The sequence below is a fragment of the Furipterus horrens genome, unplaced genomic scaffold, assembly GCF_987537825.1.
Source record: "Furipterus horrens unplaced genomic scaffold, mFurHor1.1.pri manual_scaffold_7, whole genome shotgun sequence".
NCBI lineage: Eukaryota > Metazoa > Chordata > Mammalia > Chiroptera > Furipteridae > Furipterus > Furipterus horrens.
In genome coordinates this window covers 70,767,545-70,790,140 of record NW_028327177.1, presented here as the reverse complement: position 1 = coordinate 70,790,140, position 22,596 = coordinate 70,767,545, and the positions used below count along the sequence as shown (strand labels likewise).

Here is a 22,596-nt window from a genome sequence, read left to right as displayed (position 1 = left end):
ACAAATCAGCGACCGGCCGGCGCCTGCCTGTCCGCGACCTATTTCGCAGCCCTGTGGTGCTTTCTGTGGGGGCGGGGGTCCAAGATGGATTCACACAGTTATTCAGCTAGGAGACCGGGATCCGTCCTCCCGTCCCCCTGGGCCTCACTGTTCAAGGCGATGCTGCGGCTGCTCTCCCCAGCGCCCGGAGTCGAGCACGCCAGGGGCTTGATTGGAGTCGCACACGCCAGGGGCTTGATTGCCTCCGGGATTTTTCGCCGCCCCGCCCGCCGCTCCGCAAACAGCTTTGCCTTCTTTAACTCTTACCTGCCCAAATGGCACCGCTGGTTTATAACTTCATATGTTGGGCTTCCGTGTAGTTTTATTTTCTGGAATTTCTAGTTATCCTTTGTTTTGAAGTAGTTGTATTCCTCTATAGTTGTGGAGGAAGACCTAGCGTGTCCGTCTAAGCCTCCATCTTGGCCGGACCTATTTACTATTCTTAACGTCCCCCTGTCTATTTTGTACCTACCAGTTATGCTTCTTGAACCCTATACCTTTTCCCCTAATCTCCCCCTTCCCTCTCCCCACTTCTAACCCTCCATATGATCTCCATATCTATGGTTCTGTTCCGAACCCCCCTTTCTTTGGTAACATAAGGATGTTCTCAAAAAGGGACCATAGACTGAGCTGTCCCAGAATTGATCCAATTATACTTTCTCCCTCTTTTGCTTTTTCTTTTCATTTTTGGTTAATATATTTTATTGATTATGCTATCACAATTGTCCTAATTTTTTACTCCTTTTCCCCCATCTACCCAGTACCCCTCTTCCTCCAGCAACCCCCCTTCCTCAGTTCATGTCCATGGGTCATGCATGTAAGTTCTTTGGCTTCCCTATTTACTATTCTTAATGTCCCCCTGTCTATTTTGTACCTACCAGTTATGCTTCTTGAGCCCTATACCTTTTCCCCTAATCTCCCCCTTCCCTCTCCCCACTGCTAACCCTCCATATGATCTCCATATCTATGGTTCTGTTCCTGTTCTAGTTGTTTGCTTAGTTTTGTTTTTTTCCAATTCTTTTGTTGCTAGTTGTAAGTTTGTTATCATTTTAATGTTCATAGTTTTAATGTTTTTCTTTTTCTTAAATGTGTCACTTTAACATTTTACATAATAAGGGTGTGGTGATGATGAACTCCTTCAGCTTTACCTGTTCTGGAAAGCACTTTATCTGTCCTTCCATTCTAAATGATAGCTTTGCTGGATAGAGTAATCTAGGTTGTAGGTCCTTGCTTTTTATCACTTTAAATACTTCTTGCCAGTCACCTCTTTCCTGAAAAGCTTCTTTTGATAAATCAGCTGACAATCTTATGGGAACCTCTTTGTAAGTAACCCTTCCTTTCTCTTGCTGCTTTTAAGATTCTCTCTTTATCTTTAACTTCTGGCATTTTAATTATGATGTGTCTTGGTGTGGTCCTCTTTGGGTCTAGCTTGTTTGGGACTCTCTGTGCTTCCTGGACTTGTATGTCTATTTCCTTTTCCAAATTAGGGAAGTTTCCTTTCATTATTTTTTCACATAAGCTTTCAATTTCTTGCTCTTCCTCTTCTCCTTATGGCACCTCTATGATTTGGATGTTAGTATGTTTAAAGTTGTCCCAGAGGTTCCTAAATCTCTCCTCATTGTTTTCAATTCTTGTTTCTTCATTCTGTACTGGCTGACTGTTTATTTCTTCCTTATGTTCCAAATAGTTGATTTGAACCCCAGCTTCCTCCTCTTCACCATTGGTTTCATGTGGATTTTTCTTCATTTCACTTAATATAGCCTTCACTTCTTCCCTTATGCATTTGCCATACTCAATCATTTCTGTGGGCATTGTTATCACCAGCATTTTGAACTCTGTGTCTGTTAGGTTGGTTATTTCCCCTTTGCTTAGTTCTCCCTCTGGGGCCTTGATCAGCTCCCTCTTTTGGGCCATACTTCTCTGTCTCCTCAACTTGACAGGCTCCATGTTTGCCTCTGTGTATTAGGTATAGCTGTTGCACCTGTTATGCCTCCACCTTGGCCAGAAGTAGATCTCTCCCCCTTTTTCTCGAAAGCATTTACTGAGTGCTTACTGTAACCTGGTAATCAACCCCATAGCCACTCCCCATGTCAGGATGTTAACTCAAGTCTTTTGATAGTTCTTTGCCTACCAACCTGCAACTGACCCGAGCTGCAGGTGCAGTCATGTCATTCCACCTGCCACAGCTCTCAGGAGAAGCTCAGAAAACATCCCAATTCCAGCCTCAGTGCCCTAACCACCCAACACCCCGATGCTCCTTCCAGTGAACCATACTGAACTATATGGAGCCACATGAATGCCCTCTTGATCCCTTAGAACAGAACTTCCTTCCCAGTCTCTACACACCCAAACAGACCTATCCTCCAGAGTCCAGTTCACCTCGAACCCACTGTGGTCATTAATTTACACGATGATCTCAGAATCCTCTCAGCAACTAATCTCATAAAATAACATTCCTTGCCTTAAATTTTCTAGACCTTGAATGTGTTTTGTATTGGTGGACAGAGCTCGTAAGTATCAAAGATGACAAGAAGAAATGCCAGGTGCAGTTATGAGTATGGGGGCCCTGTGAATAGTAACCAAGCTGGCTATCAGTGTGGTGTGCTCATGAAATGAAGACATGAAACAAAGGACAATGAACATCAGTTTGTGAGTGGCCTTCAGTGACAGCTTGAGAGCATGAACTGTATTTAGTGGGTAACAGAAATATCTGCACTCATTTAAACCCTCTATAATGTCAGCCAGAATGTAATGCAGTTTACTTGTGGCAACCTGTGGATCTCTCTGTAAACCACTCAAATATCTGCCAGTAAATCCCATGGAACAACAGGGTTTGGATCAGTGTCTATGAGAACAATGTGTATAAATTGCCTTTCATTCCTTAAAAAATTAAACAAGGACTGACAATGGATCAAAATTCTGCAACAACTCTCAGTAACTCATTCCAGTGTTTGACAATCTCTTAGGAAGACCTCAAGACAACATAAGGAAACAATATGCAGAATGAAAGAATCATGTTATGTTGTATGATGTAAACTTGAAAAACACATTTGGTAAAACAGCTGAAGATGGTAATGCTGCCACCTTACCCTGGTGGTAAAGGCTGTGGTCTCTCCCACGTGGTCGTTCGAGTGTTATGATCCACATAATAGGTTCTCCCATGAGGGTCTTTCCTCTGTTCCCATCTTTTAAAAAATGCAAAAATATAAATAAGAGACAACAAATAAGACAATCTGAAAATGACTCCTTCTGATAATCAGGAAAATTACAGGTAAGTTTCACTTTAAAAGCCTACATATATATTATAAAGTTGTTTTCTTCTCAATTATTAGTGCTTTTTAAGTTCTTACACATTTCCTCTTTCACTAACACAACTGGAAACTCAATTAGCAGAGAAAGCTAGAACAATACATCAAGTTTTTAAAAGATACTAATTACAAAATCCAACTAATCAGAAAAAAGAAATTTAATCAAGAGTAGAGGAACTTTCAGCCTACTATCAAGCCCAAGGCACAAAATGTCAGTGAAGTAACATCTATTTTTGCCTGCAATTCCAAAACCACACATCTAAAAGATTTTAACAGAAACCACCTGAAGAAGTGTGTCAAGTTTCTGTGCCCTGACAATTCTCCTTCCATGTTCACCCAGCGTACATCTGCCTGTCTCTGGTTTGTGTTAAGCCTACAAGTCTACAGATACCCCACTGTATCTTCTTTGTTCTACTCTGAAGACTCTCATTCTCTCCTCTGTGATCCCTGCTTCGTCCTCTCCAGTCTTCCCATAACATAATATAGAAGAAACATTTTAAACATACAAAATACAAACCTGGTATTTCTGAGTTTAACATTCTTGTTTTCAGTTTGAAAGCAGAATAGAAAATAGTTTTCTTTCTTTTAAACACAGGGACCCAATTAAATATGACTTCTTTTTTACTAGAGGCCTTTAATGATTTTTCCAATCAAATGACCACACATGTTAAAGGTATTCCCTGAACAAGGTATAATGAGGAAGCTGTCGGTTTCCTGCACATGCACACAGATATACCCAGGCACATCCACAAGCACACACACACACATGTATACATTAACTCTGTAACACTTAACCTCTTTCCAACTGTCCCCAAAACACACCAGCTGTGTCCTTCCTTATGTGACTATGGAAATCCTCCCTACAGCTGAGCCAAAAACACGACATGAGTTCTGTTTCTCTTTCCCTGCCCTTCCAATTTCTTCATTCTCATTACCCATCATAACTCTAACTGCCGCCCCAGGCAAGCACAGGAATCCCTTCCATTTCTTGTCAGACTCTATTTCTCAGGTCCATGATTTTCACTTTCCCTGCCTGGTTGGAGAACATGAGTCCTAGTAGCTTTCTGAGGACATCCAGGCAGGAAATATGGATAAGCCTAGGCATCTGCACCCACACTCAACAGTGCAGCTGGACCGAGAACTCAAGGTCACAGACAATGTCCCTCCACAATGGAGGCACTGGCCACAGTCTCCTAGAGCTCTTCATGTTGATTCTGAGAAGTTCGATGCCATTCTGAGGAGTGTAAGACCTGCTTGTCCCCTTTTCTTAACCTCTAGAAATGCTTAAAATTTTTTTCTTTGGCCCCAATGTACTAAGATTTTCACAACAGAGTGTCTTAGTATAGATTTTATTTCCCTTGACCTGAGTTTTGGTGAGACCTTTCAAAAAGAAAATCATGTCCTTCATATTGTGAAAATTTTATTGTTATTTTGTTAAGGATTTCCTCCCATTTTCTCTTTTCTGGACCTTCTCTCATCAGACTTTCTATTTTATAAATTTATCTTTTTGTTCTACTTTCTGGGAAATTTCTTTACCTTCATCAGCCACGTCTTCCACTGAATTAGATTTCCAAGAGCTTTTGGTTCTTTGAGAATTTCCTTTTTATAACATCTCATTGTTTAATTTATGTTATATCTACTCTTATCCCACTGAGAATATTGAAATAGTCTGTTTCTTCGGGCAGCATTTTCTAGGTTGTTTGTTTTGATCCCTGTCTTTCCATTTCCCTTGGATGTCTAACGAGTAGGGGACCAAAAACTGCCTGAGGACTTTGTGTGCCTGGATAGGGCTTGTGGGTTGTGGGATTATATGATAGTATTTCACTGGAGAACAAACAGATAGCAGTGTTTTTAGTCTTTTATGGGGAGGGGGTAGTCTTCATCTTCTGGGTGGAAAGGTAGAATCCTGGCTGTCAATATTCTGGGACTTGGAGAGGAAAGAACCAAGTGTTTCATTCATATAAAGGGCTATGAAGATCTTTTTCAGTTTTATTCTAAAAGCAATTGCAAATATTTCCAATTTAACATTCAACAAATAAATATTCAATAAGCCCTTATGCTATCAACTAGTTCTTAATTTTTCCAAAATGAGAGATCACTTTCAGAGTTCAGTGTTTTTGTTGTAAACAGAATTTATCTGTTTCAAACTAAATTGCTTGCTACACAGAACATTATATTCAGAACTACTTTAGGACTTCCTCTTTAGAATTTTTCTACATTCCATTCACTAGATCAAGGGGAGACACACATTTTCTGTAAATTTCCAGATAGTAAATATTTTATGCTTTGTGGGACAGGAGGCAAAATCAAGATCATTATGTAGATACACACCTAAGAGAGAAAACTACTGTCCTGCCCCACCCCATTTTCTGTATAGGGCATTCCAGGTTGTGGGCAGGCTGACAACATTCTGAAGACACAGAAGTCCTGGTTCAGAAGGAGAAGCCTAGTCAATGACATGTCTTTCCAGTGAAACTCTCACCTACTGTGACAGCTGCCCAAGTGGAGGAACTAGCTGAGCTATTACCTCCAGATGAGGTTCTACCTCCAAGAGTGAGTCCTCAGTCTGTGGATGGTGACCACAGCAGCCTCAGCAGCAACAAGGAAGGAACGTGCGGGGGCGTTAGGGTGCGCAGAGGTCTTACAGGGGCAAAGGAGGCGTTCTGGCTATGTCTGTGGGTCCTATAAAAGTGGCACGCTGGAACTGGCCAGAGACCACATTACACAGTAGTGGAAATTCATGAATTCCCCTTGAATAGGTGCAGATTACTGAACTAATTAATGAGACTTCTCAATAGAACTCTATTTTTTTCCTGGAGAGAAGTGTTAATGTGCAACTGGCACCAGCACTTTCACCCAAAGCATTCTCCTTTCAAGTATTTAGATATAGTCTCTCTGCCTCCCTAAGCATATACAAATTTTCAAAACCTACTAGTGAAGACACACCTTGTTAAGACAACAGAAAAAGTAAATCTGGAAGAATTTTGTGAAACATATTACACTAAAAACAATAGAATTTAATTACTAATTGCATAATTATGGGCTTCAAACCTGAAGAACAGGGTGGAGAGTGAACTTGCCTTCTCACAAGCACAGTCTCCCAGTTACCTTTCTGCCATGCTCTCCTATCCAACCAACCCCTCAGCAAATGACACCCGTTTACTTGTCTCAGTTCATAAAACAAGCAATTGTCCTCAGTTCTGTCTTTTCTTGCCTACTTCCTTGTGTGTTCATAGGAAGAGGGTAAGAAATGCTGTTATACCCCAGCTCCCGGGCTCCTCCATGCAACAACTTGAATACACCTCTCACCATTTCCCCAAACTACTTGTCAAAGGTCAGCAATAAATAATTTTGTTGTTAAATTCAATGATGCCTTTCATTTCTTATCTTCCTTGAATTTTTCAGTAGATTTTGATCTTGTCAGCCATTTCCTCAAACATATTTACAAGCAAGGGCCTTTGCCAGCTGCTCACTTACTCAAAATCACTGACTTAGGCTCTAATTCACTTACTGAACAAATCAGCAGGCACAGTTTCAGGCACGAAGAATACAGAAATAGGAAAATAAAGCCCCTTTTCAATGTAGTGGAGAGAGAACTGATGATAATACACAAATAAAATATGTCACTGCGTGATCTTACTGATACAAGAAAAACAATACCAGTTCCATTCATCTTGCTAATGAAAAGAACCCAACTCAAAGAGTTCAGAATGATTCCAATTATATTAAGTTCTAGAACAGGTAAAACTAACCTATAAGCTATAGTGGAAAAAGTGAGAACAGCAATTGCCTCTCTATAAAAGTTGGGGCAGGAATCGACTAAGGGGGTTTAAGAACTTTCTGGGGTGATGATACCTCTACAAGGGTTTGGCTAAACAGATGTATGCATTTATCAAAGCTCATCAAAATGGTACACTTAAGACTTGTGCATTTCCTCCTATGTAAACTTTACCTAAAAAATTTAAAAACCACTGAACTCTAGTTAGTGCTGTGCAACCTGAAGTGTTGAGGGGCAAAATGTACTGGTATCTGCAACTTGCTGAATTGAATTTAAAAATTAGATAGAGAGATGAAGAGATATGAGATAAAGCAAACAGTAAAATGTCAATTGTAGAATGTGGTGGTAGGCATGTGAGTATTCACTGTAAAATCCTTTAAGTTTTCTTCATGTTTGTAAATTTCCTTAAGAAAAGGCTGGGAAAGACAGCAGTGTAAAAGTTGGGGTAGACAGGCCTGATGTGGGCGAGGGGTTGGGGGTGGGCAGGAAAAGCCTGTGGAATGAGGGAACCTGACTGTGAGCCACACAGATACAAGGAAAAACATTCCACACAAGACAGAGCCAATACAGGGTCTTAGTTTAGGCAAGACTGTGCTCAGCACAGCATGCAAGTGTCATCTCTAAGCCCACTCTTCCTGAGGACACTGGAATGCTACTGGCAGCTAAACAAGTAAGTAACCAGAGAGGAATAAAAGGGGCACAGGAACTCAAAGGTTTTTGAGGAAAGAGGGAAAGATGCAGATTTGAACACCAACTGGGTTACACCAGCCAAGTCCTGCTGAGGCCAGAACCCACAAAGGCTCCACCCTCCTGTTCCTTTTCTTCCTCACAACTAATCCCCAGGTCCATCTTAACATCTCCCAGAAAGGCCAGCGTCCATCTTAGTTTGGGCTAAATTTCTTTCCGGGATCAGTGGCCCATAGCTCACATAATAACTACATTTTACACTAACACTTCGTGTATAGTAGATGCTATTTATTTACTGTTTTATACAAACACACCAGGAAAACCCACCTTCCAGCAACACTGCTCACTTTTACTACATACCACCCATGTCAGTATCTCCTATTCTCATTTATACAGTCACTTCATTAGGTGTTCAAATTCTGGTCATAACCTGCGACATCCTTCTACTGTCCAGATCACATACGGTGGCTGAAGCACTGATGTGGCCCCCAGAGAATTCAGTCTCTGTCCTTACTGCTTTGAATCAAATGTCTGCTTCCTTCACAGACCAGCCTGGCTCTTCTCTTGTCCCCTACTGAGTCTACAGAACTGCCAGCATAACCTTCATCACACTTGAGTATGACACTCACTCCTCCACTTAAAACTCATTAGTGCTAGTTTCCAGGACAGACAATCAGCCTCTCTGTAGCAATCCACGTTCTTCACATACTGTCTCCTCTTCGGTACTCACACCATGCCTCCCCAATGTTGAACTCCAGCAGGAACAGATGCTCTGTCCTGAGTGTGGCTCATTCATTTCTATGATGCCAAAGACCTGAACATGCCCGTAATTCCCCTGATCGCCAACATCTGCCTTGACTATTCCTCTTGAGAAAGCCACTTCAGGGCCATCTCTCCCAGAAAGCCTTCTCCAATGTCAGTCAGCAGGGCCCACCCACTGTGCCCCACTGAGCTTTGGCAGATCTGTTACTGTACTGTACAGTCCCTGGTTGTCGTCTTTATCCCCTAGACCATGAGGTTCCTGACAACAGGAACAGCATCTAATGTGTGTGTCACAGTGGCAGACACATAACAAACTAGAATAAATGAATAAGCTGCCAAAGATAGGAGTCAAAGGGGCAACAAGAAATTTTTGAGGGGCAGGGAGGACAGTGCAGGGTCTGAAATGCTTGCAGGAAGCAGAAGTGGGGACTTCTCATTCCATAACTGGTTGAAAACAATTGCAGACAAAGGTCTTTCTGGACACAGAACCTGAAGAGCTAAAGTGAGAAACAGTGCAAGACCCCTTAAGGGCGCATGGGCGGGGCACCATAACTGGAACCCGGGAGGCAGTGGGCACACCCAGTGAAAGCCAGAGGACAGCCCTGAGCAAACCAGCTCCAACTATGAGTGTAGTGACAGCATGAGGGCAGTAAGCCAGACCCTGGAGTTGTGGCCGCCAGGCGCACAGCAGGCATGCCCATGTGCGAGCCATGTTCAGACCCCAACCCAACTCTTCCAGCTGTATCCTGAATGTATGTTTACAAGTGTGAGCCACTAAATAAACCTCTCAAACACAGAAACAAGGAATCATTAATATTGGGTTGGCCAAAAAGTTCGTTCGTTTTTTTCCGTAAGACGGCTCTAGGAGCGCCTAGTTGTCTTTAACTACATTCAAAACAATACTGTTAGGAACAAACTTGGGCTTCCGGACAAGATGGAGGCCTAGACAGATACACTGGGTCTCCCTCCAAAACTAAGAAGGAATACAACTACCTCAAAACTAGAGACAACCAGAAGTTCCAGAAAATCAAGCTGCATGGAGGTCCAATAAACAAAGATATAAAGAAGAAATACTCATCCAGACAGGTAGGAGGGGCAGAGCCATGGTGGAGAGGACAGGATGTGATGGTGGGGATAGCAGAGGCAACCAAAAGCTGGCAGAAAGTGCAGTCACACGTTTTAAAGAGTGAGGAGGAACACCTGGGGAGTGTTCCCAGCTCCTGACAAGACAGCACAGCTCAAGGTCCCAGCGCCAGGGAAAACCAAACCTCATTACTTCTGACTGTGCAAACCAGTGGGCGTTGAGGCAAAGGAAGATACTACCAGTCTCTCCGCAAAATCCACGTGTTTAAAGGGCCCCCACAGTTCTAGAACATCCGCAGACCCACCTAATCTGGGAACAATGGCCAGGGCAACAGCTAGAGAGGCGCCAGTCCCATACGAAAGTGAGATAAGTATCCGGAAAAGGGGCAAGTGCTGGGCAAGCGGCATTGTTCCCTCTCTGACCCCTCCCCCACATACAACGCCATAACGTGGTGAAATGGGTCGCCCTGTATTGACGAATACCTAAGGCTCTGCCCCTTACAATGTAACAGGAGGGACAGCATTACCTAAGACATAGAAGCAAAAGCACACAGCAGCCTGTCAAGATGAGGAGACAAGAGAAGCATGGCCCAAAAGGGGGAATGGATCAAGGTTCCAGTGGGAGAACTAATTGACAAGGAGATAGCCAACCTATCAGACGAGGAGATAGTCAACCTAACAGATGCAGAATTCAAACACTGGTGATAAAGATGCTCACAGGCTTGACAGATATGCTTGAGTATGGCAAACGCATAAGGGAAGATGTGAAGGCTATGCTAAATGAAATGAAGGAAAATCCACACAAAACCAATGGTGAAGGGAAGGAAACCTGGGTTCAAATCAATGATTTGGAATCTAAGGAAGAAGAAAACACTCAACTAGTACAAAATAAGTAAACAAGAATTGAAAAAAATGAGGAGAGGCTTGGGAACTTCTGGGACAACTTTAAACGTGCCAGCATCCGAACCATAGGGGTGCTAGAAGGAGAAGAGGAAGAGCAAGAAATGTAAAGCTTATGTGAAAAAATTATGGATGAAAACACCCCCAATTTGGCTAAGGAAATAGACATACAAGTCCAGGAAGCACAGAGAGTCCCAAACAAGCTAGACCCAAAGAGGACCACACCAAGACACATCATAATTAAAATGCCAAAGGTTCAAGATAAAGAGACAATCTTAAAAGCTGCAAGAGAAAAGCAGAGTTACCTACAAAGGGATGCCTATAAGACTATCAGCTGATTTCTCAAAAGACACTTTGCAGGTAAGAAGGGACTGGCAAGAAGTATTCAATGTGATGAAAAGCAAGGCCCTACAACCAAGATTACTATATCCAGAAAAGATATCATTTGGAATGGAAGGGCAGATAAAGTACTTCCCAGACAAGGTAAAGCTAAAAGAGTTCATTATCACCAAGCCATTATTATATGAAATGCCAAAGGGACTTAAGAAAAAGAAGATCAAAACTATGAACACTAAAATGACAACAAACTCACAACTATCAACAAAGGAGTCTAAAAAGTAACAAAATCCAACTAAGTAAACCAGAATAGGAACAGAATCATAGGTATAGGGATCATTTGGAGGGTTAGCAGCTGGGAGGAGGAAGGGGGAGAAATGGGGAAATGGTGCAGGGATTAAGAAGCATAATTGGTTGGTACAAAATAGACAGGGGGAAGTTAAGAATAGTATAGGAAAAGGTGAAGCCAAAGAACTTATATGCACTATCCATGGATATGAACTAAGGAGGGTTGGACTCCTGGGGGTAGGGGTGTACTGGGCATAGGGGAGCAAAGAGGAAAAAAATTGGGACTACTGTAACAACATAACCAATAAAATATACTTAAAAACATATTGTTAGATTGTATTGTGACAGCAGTCATATCAGCACGCATTTTTTAAAAATCTTTTGGTAAATTTTTGTGTAGCCATTTTAATATTGAAGAGGAAGAAAAGCAACGTTTTTGGCATATTGACACTTTACTATTTCAAGAAAGGTAAAAACGCAAAAAACAATTTGTGCAGTGTATGGAGAAGGTGTTGTGACTAATCAAACATATCAAGAGTGGTTTGTGAAGTTTTGTGCTAGACATTTCTCAATGGACGATGCTCCATGGTTGGGTAGGTCAGTTGAAGTTGACAGCAATCAAATCAAGACAGTAATTGAGAACAGTCAACATTGTATCATGCAGAACATAGTCGACATACTCAAAATATCCAAATCAATAAAGGTATTAGTGAAAATGAAAAATGTACATCTTTTATTTTATGGAAAAAACTAAACGAACTTTTTGGCCAACCCAATATTAGCATCTTCAGAACCAAGCACAGAGTAAACAACCTGTGAGTGACCACAGGAGAGATGACCAAATGGAACATGCATACAGAATAGTCATCAAAGCAAACCCTGCGACCCTGCGTCAGGACTGTGGGAAATGTAGAGGTTAAGAATCACTGAACAGCAATGAAAACCTAAGTTTGTAAGCCCATCTTCAGAGCTGGATGATTCCTGGCACTCAGGATTAACAGAGGAAAAGGCTACCTGTTCTCAGCCTGGGGAGCAGGAAGCAGACCACAAAGGATGCTAAAGTTGAGGTTATGATGAGTGGTGCCATGGTCACTCTTAGTACAAGTAAGAACAAATCAGAATTGAATCAAGAGGGCCCTACAAATTAAAACCATTTTTCTTTTCCCCTCATACTTCACACATTTCAACAAAATGAGTGATTATTCTTGGTTTCAAAAGGTATTTGTAGCAAATAAACAGTATGAATCAGATTTCAAGTCTAATTACTAGAAAAGTTTTACATATACATTTCATAGTCAAACATGAGCAAACATTTGTGAAGTAACATACCCTGAGGGCAGGGTTTCTGGGCTGGCATTCCTCCCAGGTTCCACACACCCACCAGGCTGCCTTAACTTGACTGTTTCAAAGGCAGAGCTATTTCCAGAAGCAGAGGAAGTAGGGTCTAGGTCACTGCCAGCTCCAGACCCGAATGCCACACCATCAGAGAGGACGCATCCATTGTGCTCGGAGGGCACTGGCACTTCTGGAAGGGGGGCCTCCTCACCACTGGTTCCAGTGCAACTTGATGAGGAGGTGCCATCCTCAGGGACCTCCATGGTCCCCATGGCAGGAGCGTCATCAATTGGTGCAAGTGAGGTCAATTCTCCATTAACTACAAAAAGCAAAAGAATAAGACAATCTGACAAGGAATGACAAAGCAGCCAATTACTCACAATTATACTCAGGCAGAGCCTAATGCACATGCAGTAATGCCCCAGGTATTGATAAAAATAAGAGAGATTCTATTTTTAGTTGCTCACATTTTATAGATGAACATATAAATTAAAAAATTTAAGAAAAAAAATTATATACAAAAAATCTTAAAGAAAGAGAAGCCAACATTAGAATAACGTTTTTTCTCCAAATGATCAATTCTGATAGTCTGCATGGGTTATAAAAAAAACTTTAAAATGACACCTTTCAATTTCCCTTTTTTGGCATGCAAACAGTAGTAGCTCATAAGTGTCAATGATGGGAATACTCAGTGGCATTAACTAAGCTAGCACTGCAGGGGCTACAGAAGCACCCCAGGACCTCACTCTTCATGTTCTGGAGAAATAACCCAGCACTGGGATCCATTTTAAATATGACGGATCCGTTTTAACTACAGTCACTATGAAAGTGAGTCAGATTTAAACCGGAAAGAGACTACTGAACAAAACTAATTAGAAGTTTACATATCCAAGTTGGCATTGAAATGGGGAGAAGCCATAAATAAGAGTAATGAGGTCATCAGGTAGACTTGTACAGACAGACTTCCATGGTAGAACCAAGAAAAGTGTGCTACTGAAAAGTCAAATAAGTGCACAAGGGCAGATCTATCTGGTTCTGCAGCAAGGTGGGGAGAGAAACTCTTTGAGAAAAACATCAAGAATGAACTACAAGAAATAAACTATCACAGTTACTCTGTTCTCAGCACTGTCAGAGAAGATGCAGAAACAGAAAGTACACAGAGACTAAATCCTGGGTTTCCCACCCAATGTGTACTCACAAGAACAGTCTCATCTAGCATGTACTCTCCAACAGTGTACAACAATTTTCCACAAAAGAAAAGATGGTAGTAGACTCTTTAAAACAAAATAACACTAAATAGGGAAAGAGGAATGCTTGAGAAGAGATAATATAGAACGAGACAGTCATAAACCTGTGCGCATACTGAGCACAGACAAAAAAAGTTACAAACAAGAGGAGGATTATATATTGATATTAAATAGCACAATCAGTTGCGCTTTGCATGTCACCTCAATGCCTGGCCTACCATTTCTTGCTTCTATTTGAGCAACAGCCTCCCGATTGGTCTGCTTTTTTTCCCCCTTGTCCAAATACCATTCTGCCTCCAAATCTCCAAATAAGCAGCCCTATAACAAATCTTTCACTTCCCTAGTAAAAATGCTGGTGCATTCCCACTACAACCTGAGAAAATTCCATACCCTTGAACACAACCATGACAAGGATTCTACATGATCTGGTTGATAGCTACACCTGACCTCTCACAGTGGTCTTCCTGCTCCTTCAGCACTGGATTGTGTATGAGCTGTCCCAAAGGTCTCAGAGGACCTCAAACTAGCTGCTTCTCATCAGGTAGAGTCTGTGCTAAATCACACCTTCAGGACAGGACTTTTTTTTTTAAGTATATTTTATTGATTATGTTGCTACAGTAGTTCCAATTTTTTCCCCTTTGCTCCCCTCTGCCCAGTACCTCCTTTCCCTCCAGCAATCCCTCCCCCTTAATTCATGTTCATGGGTGGTGCATATAAATTCGTTGGTTTCACCCTTTCCTATACTATTCTTAACTTAACCCTATTTTGTACCAACCAATTATGCTTCTTAATCCCTGCACCATTTCCCCATTTCTCCCCCTTCCTCCTCCCAGATGATAACCCTCCAAATGATCCCCATACCTATGATTCTGTTCCTATTCTGGTATTCTGGTTTGCTTAGTTGGATTTTGTTACTTTTTAGACTCCTTTGTTGATAGTTGTGAGTTTGTTGTCATTTTAGTGTTCATAGTTTTGATCTTCTTTTTCTTAAGTCCCTTTGACATTTCATATAATAATGTCTTGATGATGATGAACTCTTTTAGCTTTACCTTGTCTGGGAAGCACTTCATCTGCCCTTCCATTCTAAATGATAGCTTTGCTGGATAGAGTAATCTGGTTGTAGGTCCTTGCTTTTCATCACATTGAATACTGCTTGCTAGTCTGTTCTTGCCTACAAAGTGTCTTTTGAGAAATCAGCTGATAGTCTTATAGGCAACCCATTGCAGGCAACTCTCCACTTCTCTCTTGCTGCTTTTAGGATTCTCTCTTTGTCTTGAACCTTTGGCATTTTAACCATGATGTGTCTTGGTGTGGTCCCCTATGGGTCCAGCTTGCCCGGGACTCTCCATGCATCCTGGACTTGTATGTCTATTTCCTTCACCAAATTTGGGGAGTTTTCCTCCATTATTTTTTCACATAAGTTTTCAATTTCTTGCTCTTCCTCTTCTCCTTCTGGCACCCCCATGATTCAGATGTTAGCACGTTTAAAGTTGTCCCAGAGGTTCCCAAGCCTCTCCTCATTTTTCTCAATTCTTGTTTCCTCATTCTGTACTGATTACCTGCTTTTTTATTCCTTATGTTCCAAATCATTGATTTGAACCCTGGTTTCCTTCCCTTCGTTATTGGTTTTGTGTGGATTTTCCTTCGTTTCACTTAGCATAGCCTTCACTTTTTCTCTTATGCATTTGCTGTACTCAAGCATATTTGTCAAGGCTGTGAGTATCCAAACAACAGTGTTTGGAATTCTGTGTGTTAGGTTGGCTATCTTCATCTGTTAGGTTGGCTATCTCCTTGTCGCATAGTTCTCCCATTGGTACCTTGATCCGTTCCCTCTTTCGGGCCATACTTCTCTGTCTCCTCATCTTGACAGGCTCCTGTGTTTGCCTGTGTGTCTTAGGTAGAGCTGTCCCTCCTGTTATGTTGTAAGGGGTGAAGCCTTAGGGATTCGTCAATACAGGGTGACCCGTTTCACCACGTTATGGTGCTGTATGTGGGGGAGGGGGTCAGAGAGGGAACAATGCCACTTGCCCAGCACTTGCCCCTTTTCCGGACACTTCTCCCATTTCCATATGGGACTGGTGCCTCTCATCTGTTGCCCTGGCTGTTGTTCCCAGATTGAATAGGTCTGTGGACGTTCTGGGACTGTGGGGGCCCTTTAAACAAGCGGACTCCGCTGAGAGACCAGCAGTTTCTTCCTCCGCGCCTCAACCCCCACAGTTTGCATAGTCAGAAGCAATGAGGCTTGATTTCCCCTGTGCTGGGACCGTGAGTTGAGTTGCACAGTCTTGTCAGGAGCTGGGAACACTCCCCAGGTGTCCCTCCTGACTTTTGAAAACGGGTAACTGCTTTCCACTGGCCAGCCGCTACTGCCACTGCTCCCACCACCACCACACCATGTCCTCTCTGCCCCAGCTCTGCCCCTCCTACCTGTCTGGATGAGTATTTCTTCTTTATATCTTTGTTTGTTGGACTTCCGTGCAGTTTGATTTTCTGGAACTTCTGGCTGTTTCTAATTTTGAGGTAGTTGTATTCCTTCTTAGTTGTGGAGGGAGATGCAGAGTGTCTGTCTAGGCTTCCATCTTGGCTGGAAGTCTCCCAGGACATGACTCTTAAGTATCTTATTAAATGTTGTACCTGCCGCTCCCTCACCCCAGGCTCCATATTATAGTGTTGTGCTTCTCATGTTGTGAAATCATTTTAATTTTTTTATTTTCATTAAGTTCAGAGTGCAAAAATTTAGGTTTTTTCACTTTTGTATCCCCAACAGCTACAAAATGCCAGGCGTATGAAAACAATAAATATTTGTTGAACCAATAAAGATAAAGAAGAACTAAATATATCTCTCTCAAACTATGTAGATAACAAAGCATTAGTAGAAATATAATTAAGTATATGAAGGCTTTAAAACACAATCAATACCCCTGACTTAAATTATAGAGTTAGAGAGGTAGTTTTGAGTTTTTACTGTGTGTGTGTGTGCGTGTGTGTATTCCATCCAAACACCCTGAGAATTTTTAGAAAAACTGACATATGTAAAGAACAAAACAAAATCCCCAATTCTACAATCAGGAGGTCACATTTTGACTATAATTCAATAAAACTAGAAATAAAACAAAATTTATGGAAATGTTTATTAGAAATCTGGTGTAATCAGGTACCCAGTTGACACAGATTTTTAGGGACATCTTATTTTACCCTCCCACAGCCTCTGCCCATGCCAGTTTCCTGACTCTGGTACTGCACTATAGTCATACAAGATGTCAACATGGGAGGAGGCTGCTGAAGGGAGCATGAGACCTTCCTGAATATTCTTTGCAACTTTCTATGAATCTATATTTCAAAACAAAAGGCTAAAAACAAAAGTCCGGTTAGTCATGCCTAAAACTTACCATACTGAACTGTGATCTGTTATATTAGTAAAACAATAATTATAGATTAGAAAATGTTATTTTATACTACAGGTTAAGGAAAGAGGGAAGATGTAAAAAGAAGATAATATTTTTCTTAAATTCTTACCACTGACCAAGGCCTATAGTAGATGTTTAAGATTATTGTGCTTGAAACAATCCTATAAGGTAGTTATAGTTGAGTGTTATCCTCTTTTTATAAACCGAGGAGCTAAATTTTGAGGAGTTAAATTTGTCCAAGGTAACACATTCGTTAATGTGTTAAGCAGCAGAGCTGGGATTTAACCTCATTCTGTGAGAAGCCAAATCTAATCTTCACCAAACCTTGACTGCCTACTATTTAGCTTAAAATAATGACCAATATTCACAGCAATTAAACTTATCAAATGGATCTCCTTAGTCAAGACTCAGAACGGGGGTGGGGGTGGGCTGTCGTCATGTAAAATTCATTCTCTGTTGAAATCCTTTGCCTCAAATAGTCCCTTGGCAGTTTCACATCTCATAACTCTGTGGAACTCAAGATGATGATATGACACACATTCTGCACATCATACTAACACTCAAACAGGTGTGGGGCCTACAGTTACTAAACACAGTAATGTTTCTGCAGCAAGAGTTAAGAAAACTAACTCATCCTAAGCATGATAAATTCAAAACATCCTCAAATCAGTTCTAGTCATTCTGCCATCAATGGGTTTACCCCACACCCTATCCCAAAATTTATTTTTAAAGATTTTAGAATTTTGGTTGTTTCAGGTAAAGGATTAAAAACCTGTCACATGTTAGACACAGAACATGCCCACTCCAACAATGAAAACTGATTTTTAAAGTCCTTAATTCAAAAAAGGAATACCATTTTTACACTAACACCTTAAACAACATTACCATTCCTTGAAAACATTCCTGAATTCATCCTCCCACTAAGGGATGACATTGGTCAAGTGGTTGCTACCAACAGAGCAGGTTCCAAAGCCTTTGTAGACCAGCCAATGGAATGATGGCAGTGCTTTTCAGATGTCACCAACAACAGTTAGAAGAGGTGAGAACAATCACTAAGTTGGTTGGAGGAAAATTATTTGAAGCTATCATGGCATGAAAGAAAAAGAGTAAAACTATAAAATCCCATATATCCAAGTGTGGGGAAAGCAGAGGGCACAGGGGTGGGCCAGAGCTGGGTGGTAATCCAGCTCCTCCCCCTCCCAGCCATGAGCTCTTGGGCCTCAGGTCCTTCAAGGCTAGTATCTACTGTAGTTATTGTGATGCTTAAATCGGGAAATGGGTGCACAGTGTCTACAACAGCTACAGCACAACTGTTAACTACTATTATTATTCTGATTAATTACTTATGAAAAAGCCTTCATTTCTAGTTCCTCACATGTATGCTTTATTTTTACCTTGGGATTTTAGGCATGAACAAATAAAGTGAATCTATTCCCAATGCAAAGAGTCTCTAAAATACCTGACAAGTTGTAGACTGTAAATAAGAAATTCTCCCTTTTGCATTAACACCTGAATATACCCAAGTGCTAAAACATGCAATGAACTGGTGGTAATGGGTCCCTGTAGCTATCAACTCAAACAGCCGGATATTTTAGCAAGAAGAGTTGACTCTCCAAATTCAATATACTTTAGATAAGAGTTATAACAAGAATGAAAGAGGGTGTTGGTATAAGCCTTTCCAAAATGAGCATTCAACATTCTTATATATTTCATCAATCAGGAGTGGATTTAGTTAATACTTGGCCCTGCCATCTAATTACTTCCAGAAAGAATGGAAGTGGATCTACCATTCTAAATTCAACGGTAATCCCACAGAACAAATCACTCATTTGTTTGGTCACATAAGGTTTTATTTTTCTATAACTTTTTGGAGAGTTTGCAATTTAAAATATAATATTTTTTTTTTTGGCTACATAACTAGGTTTTGTTTTTTCTTCCATTATGTTCTTGGTATGGATGTTTGATAACTCAAAAACCTCTCTGGCCAAAAAGCACTAGATTCATGCTTTATTGTAAAGAACTCTAATTAATATTAAGATAAACCATTTTTCTATATGTTGATATTTTTTAAAAATAGGATTTTAGTCCTTTCTATAGGTACTTCCTCAGGCTATTTTTAAAAACTATAATGTTTAGTCTAGGATAGATATATAAGGCAGAATTCTAGGGAAGTCACTACTGCATTTACTCTTGTAATTACCAAGGACACTGTTCACATTATGGTGTCTTTTCATACGGATTCATAAAAGTTGGAATCTTAGGGATAGTAGCTGCTTTAACTGACCTGTTCTTAATTTAGACAATTCTAAAAAATCTAAGATGATGTTCCCTTTACTGCCTTGCTAACAGAAATTTGAGGCAAATGTTCTTACTAGAAAGTTGGTCAGAATCAGAAATACATTTGCTTACCATTTTTACCCTAATTAAATGAATTTTCTCTTCATTTCCAGCCACCTTAAATTAAAAACTAAAAAGGTTCTACCTATTGTGGTACTTAAGAATCTTTAAATTCATTTTTTTTAAAGGAGCATTAATAAAACAAATCGTTCTTTAAAAAAATTCATGTCAGTTCCTATGTTTACAAAAACTTGCAGGAAAAAACACATGATTAATATTCCCCAACCTTGAGCGTAAATGCAAATTCTCTTATCTATAAATCCATCTATTTTCATTTAATCATTGAATTGCTTCCCTGCATGTTTCTACCTTTTACTACTCTACCATAAATGGAAAACACAGGAAAGTACATTGGCTCTGGAATCAGGACACCAGGACTTCAGCCAAACACACATGCTAGTTATCTTAAGCAAGTCCTAAAATGTTTGAGTTTCAAAAGATTCATCTGAAAGAGTTTATATATAAAGATCAAATAAAAAATAATTCATAACATTTATAGCTGATTCCTCTGGAAACCAGGATCAGAGGAAATCTTCCTTAGGCAGTCCTTCTATAATAGATAATACTTACTCTTGGAAAATATAAAACTCTCTGAGAGCTGTATCAGCTCACAGTACATTTTTCGACTAAGTTACAAGCCAAGAAATAAATGTTTGTAAACTAACAGACAGGTTTAAGGAACCATTCATTACTGACAAATTAATGAATTCACTTCAGTCCTTGTAGAAATATATTCCCTATTATGAATTAAACAATTTTTTTGTGTGTGTGTGACATAAAGCCTAAAAATCTAGGTATCATATAGTATTTGCTATGGGAAATGTGTTGTGATCTCTAAACTTATATATTTTTGGCATATTTTCCAAACTAATTTAGAAAATTCAGAAGTATTACCAAAAAATCCAGCCACTGTAATGCTAAAATTCCTATTGTAGAAGTGAAGATTAAGATCATACACTAAGAGTGTAGGCATAGGCACGTAAGTGTCACTGAGTCTTCATGTACACAATGCGTCCACACAGCCATGCTTACCAGCGTCACTGGCTGGCTCAGATGTGAGTGGTTTAGGAGCTGGTGTGTTTCTGGGTCTGGCAGCACCCTGAGACGGAGATGAAGGTGCGCTGTCTCCATTAAGTACATGTGAACAGCATGAATTCTGCACCACAGTGTTGGAAGGTACATGGTTATCTACTCCGTTTGGACCTTCAGGAGCCAACCTTCAAAAAAAAGATGCCTTACTTCAATGAGTTCAGTACAATTAAACAACTTTACATCAGAATTTTCATAAGAAATAGTTACTGAGTTCTTACCATTTAAGCAAACTGACAGACACAGAGAATAATGAACAAATTTATAGCATGCTTTTTTACATAAAAATTTAAATTATTTTTGGTTCTAAGTGTATTCCATATTGGCGGATAAATCTATACTGAAAAATACAACTATACTAAATCAAAATGAATTCAGTCCCTCAAAATAATGTTCAAATTACATGTTTTAATTATTTAAGTCTAAGAATATTAATCTTTATTTTAAATGCCCTGAAAGTATATTCAAAATGTTTGATAAACATACATCAATTTCAAACTATTATAATTTTATTGAACACTGGAAAAGTCTTCAAATGTTGATCATAAATTATTTATTAAGCACTAAAATAATGAGTACATGATCAGAAAGAGCTAAGCATTGACCCAGAGTTATAATTTATAGTGTATACATTCACTGTTAATAAACAAAACTACAAATATAAAAGTCAAACATTATAAGTCTTATTGGCAATTGATAAGAGTGGGGTGATACTGTGTAAGTGATCAGGAGAGTCTTTCCAAATACACAGGCCAACCTACCTGTTCTCCACAGAGCAGCCTCATTTAAAAAGTAAAATAAAATCAGAACATGTCCCTTCCTCCTGCTTAAAATCCACTGTACTGGAATGAGATCTAGACTTCTGACCATAATCAACACAGCTTTCCAAAAACAGCCCCTCACCCTGTCTACCCCTGCTATCTATTCTCCAAGCTCCTCCTCACTCATCTCACAGCAGATACACTGTATCAATTTTTACTAAATATAAAAAGCATGCCAAGGTCTTCAAATACTTATTAAAAATAATTATATGTGAGGCAGTAAGGTCATAAAGACTACAAGATTACTAAAAAGTTAATTGTTATATTCTGGAGTGGGAAGAATTTGTAGAGCATAAATTAACCAGAAATGAACTTGGGGTCTTAGCATTGCCATTTCCTCAGCCTGAAGGCTCTTCCCTCAGAACTCTCTATAAATGGTTCATTTTTAGCTTTTTAATTTTAGCACAAATGGCCCTTCCTTGGCGATGACTTCTGGGCCTCTCTCTTTAAAACAGGCTACTTTCCATCCTGTCACCTTGTCCTTTGTCAATGACTTCATAACTCTCATCACTGTCTCCATTAGCTAATTTATTTCCTCAGTCGTTCACTATCCACCAGAATGAAAGTTCCATGGGAACAGGCATGTGTAGCATTGGGACTAGGGTCTGGCACCAAACGAACATTCGTAATTATCTGATGACTGAAGAAATGCCATGCCCCTTTTCTTCATCAACGGTGCGTGTGGAGTGTGGGTGTGTTGAGGAACTATGGGCAGATAAAGTATAACAAAAGCTCGCTAGTGATTCTGATGTATACAGCACCCCCTAGCCGCCCAGCAAGAAGTCCAGGTAAAGAGCCCACCTGCAGTTCTCCTGGGCTGCAGAACGAATTTTTGATGCAAGATGTGTTACTATGCAATAAACATCAGGCTTCAGATTGGTAGTGAGTCAAGCTCTTTTAACCATCTAAAACTGTATTTCAAAATAGACATATATACACACACTAATACATTTTAATGAAACTAATTGTTTTTACCCTTTCAGTCCATAATTTTCTCAATGTAAATTATAATATGGGCACTAAATATATTTATTTAAGCCAAATATATATTCAAGTGCTCTATGAGAATCATTTAATGGTAATTAAGTAGTAGTGAGATTAGTGACTGCTGATTAATCA

General features: G+C 40.1%; 1 protein-coding gene across 5 annotated transcripts in view; it reads right to left on the bottom strand.

The window, feature by feature from the left end:
• Positions 1-22,596, bottom strand: part of WWP1 (WW domain containing E3 ubiquitin protein ligase 1) — a 114,948-nt gene that overhangs the window by 33,531 nt on the left and 58,821 nt on the right. For 4 of the 5 annotated variants that reach the window (XM_090283793.1, XM_090283790.1, XM_090283791.1 and 1 more), the window contains 3 exons: positions 20,600-20,784; positions 12,511-12,835; positions 3,129-3,224 (listed from right to left, as the gene is read on the bottom strand). In XM_090283793.1, coding sequence (XP_090139919.1) covers positions 3,129-3,224; positions 12,511-12,835; positions 20,600-20,784 — 606 coding nt within the window. The remainder of the gene's footprint in view (positions 1-3,128; positions 3,225-12,510; positions 12,836-20,599; positions 20,785-22,596) is intronic. The other variant, XM_090283794.1, reaches the window with a different exon arrangement.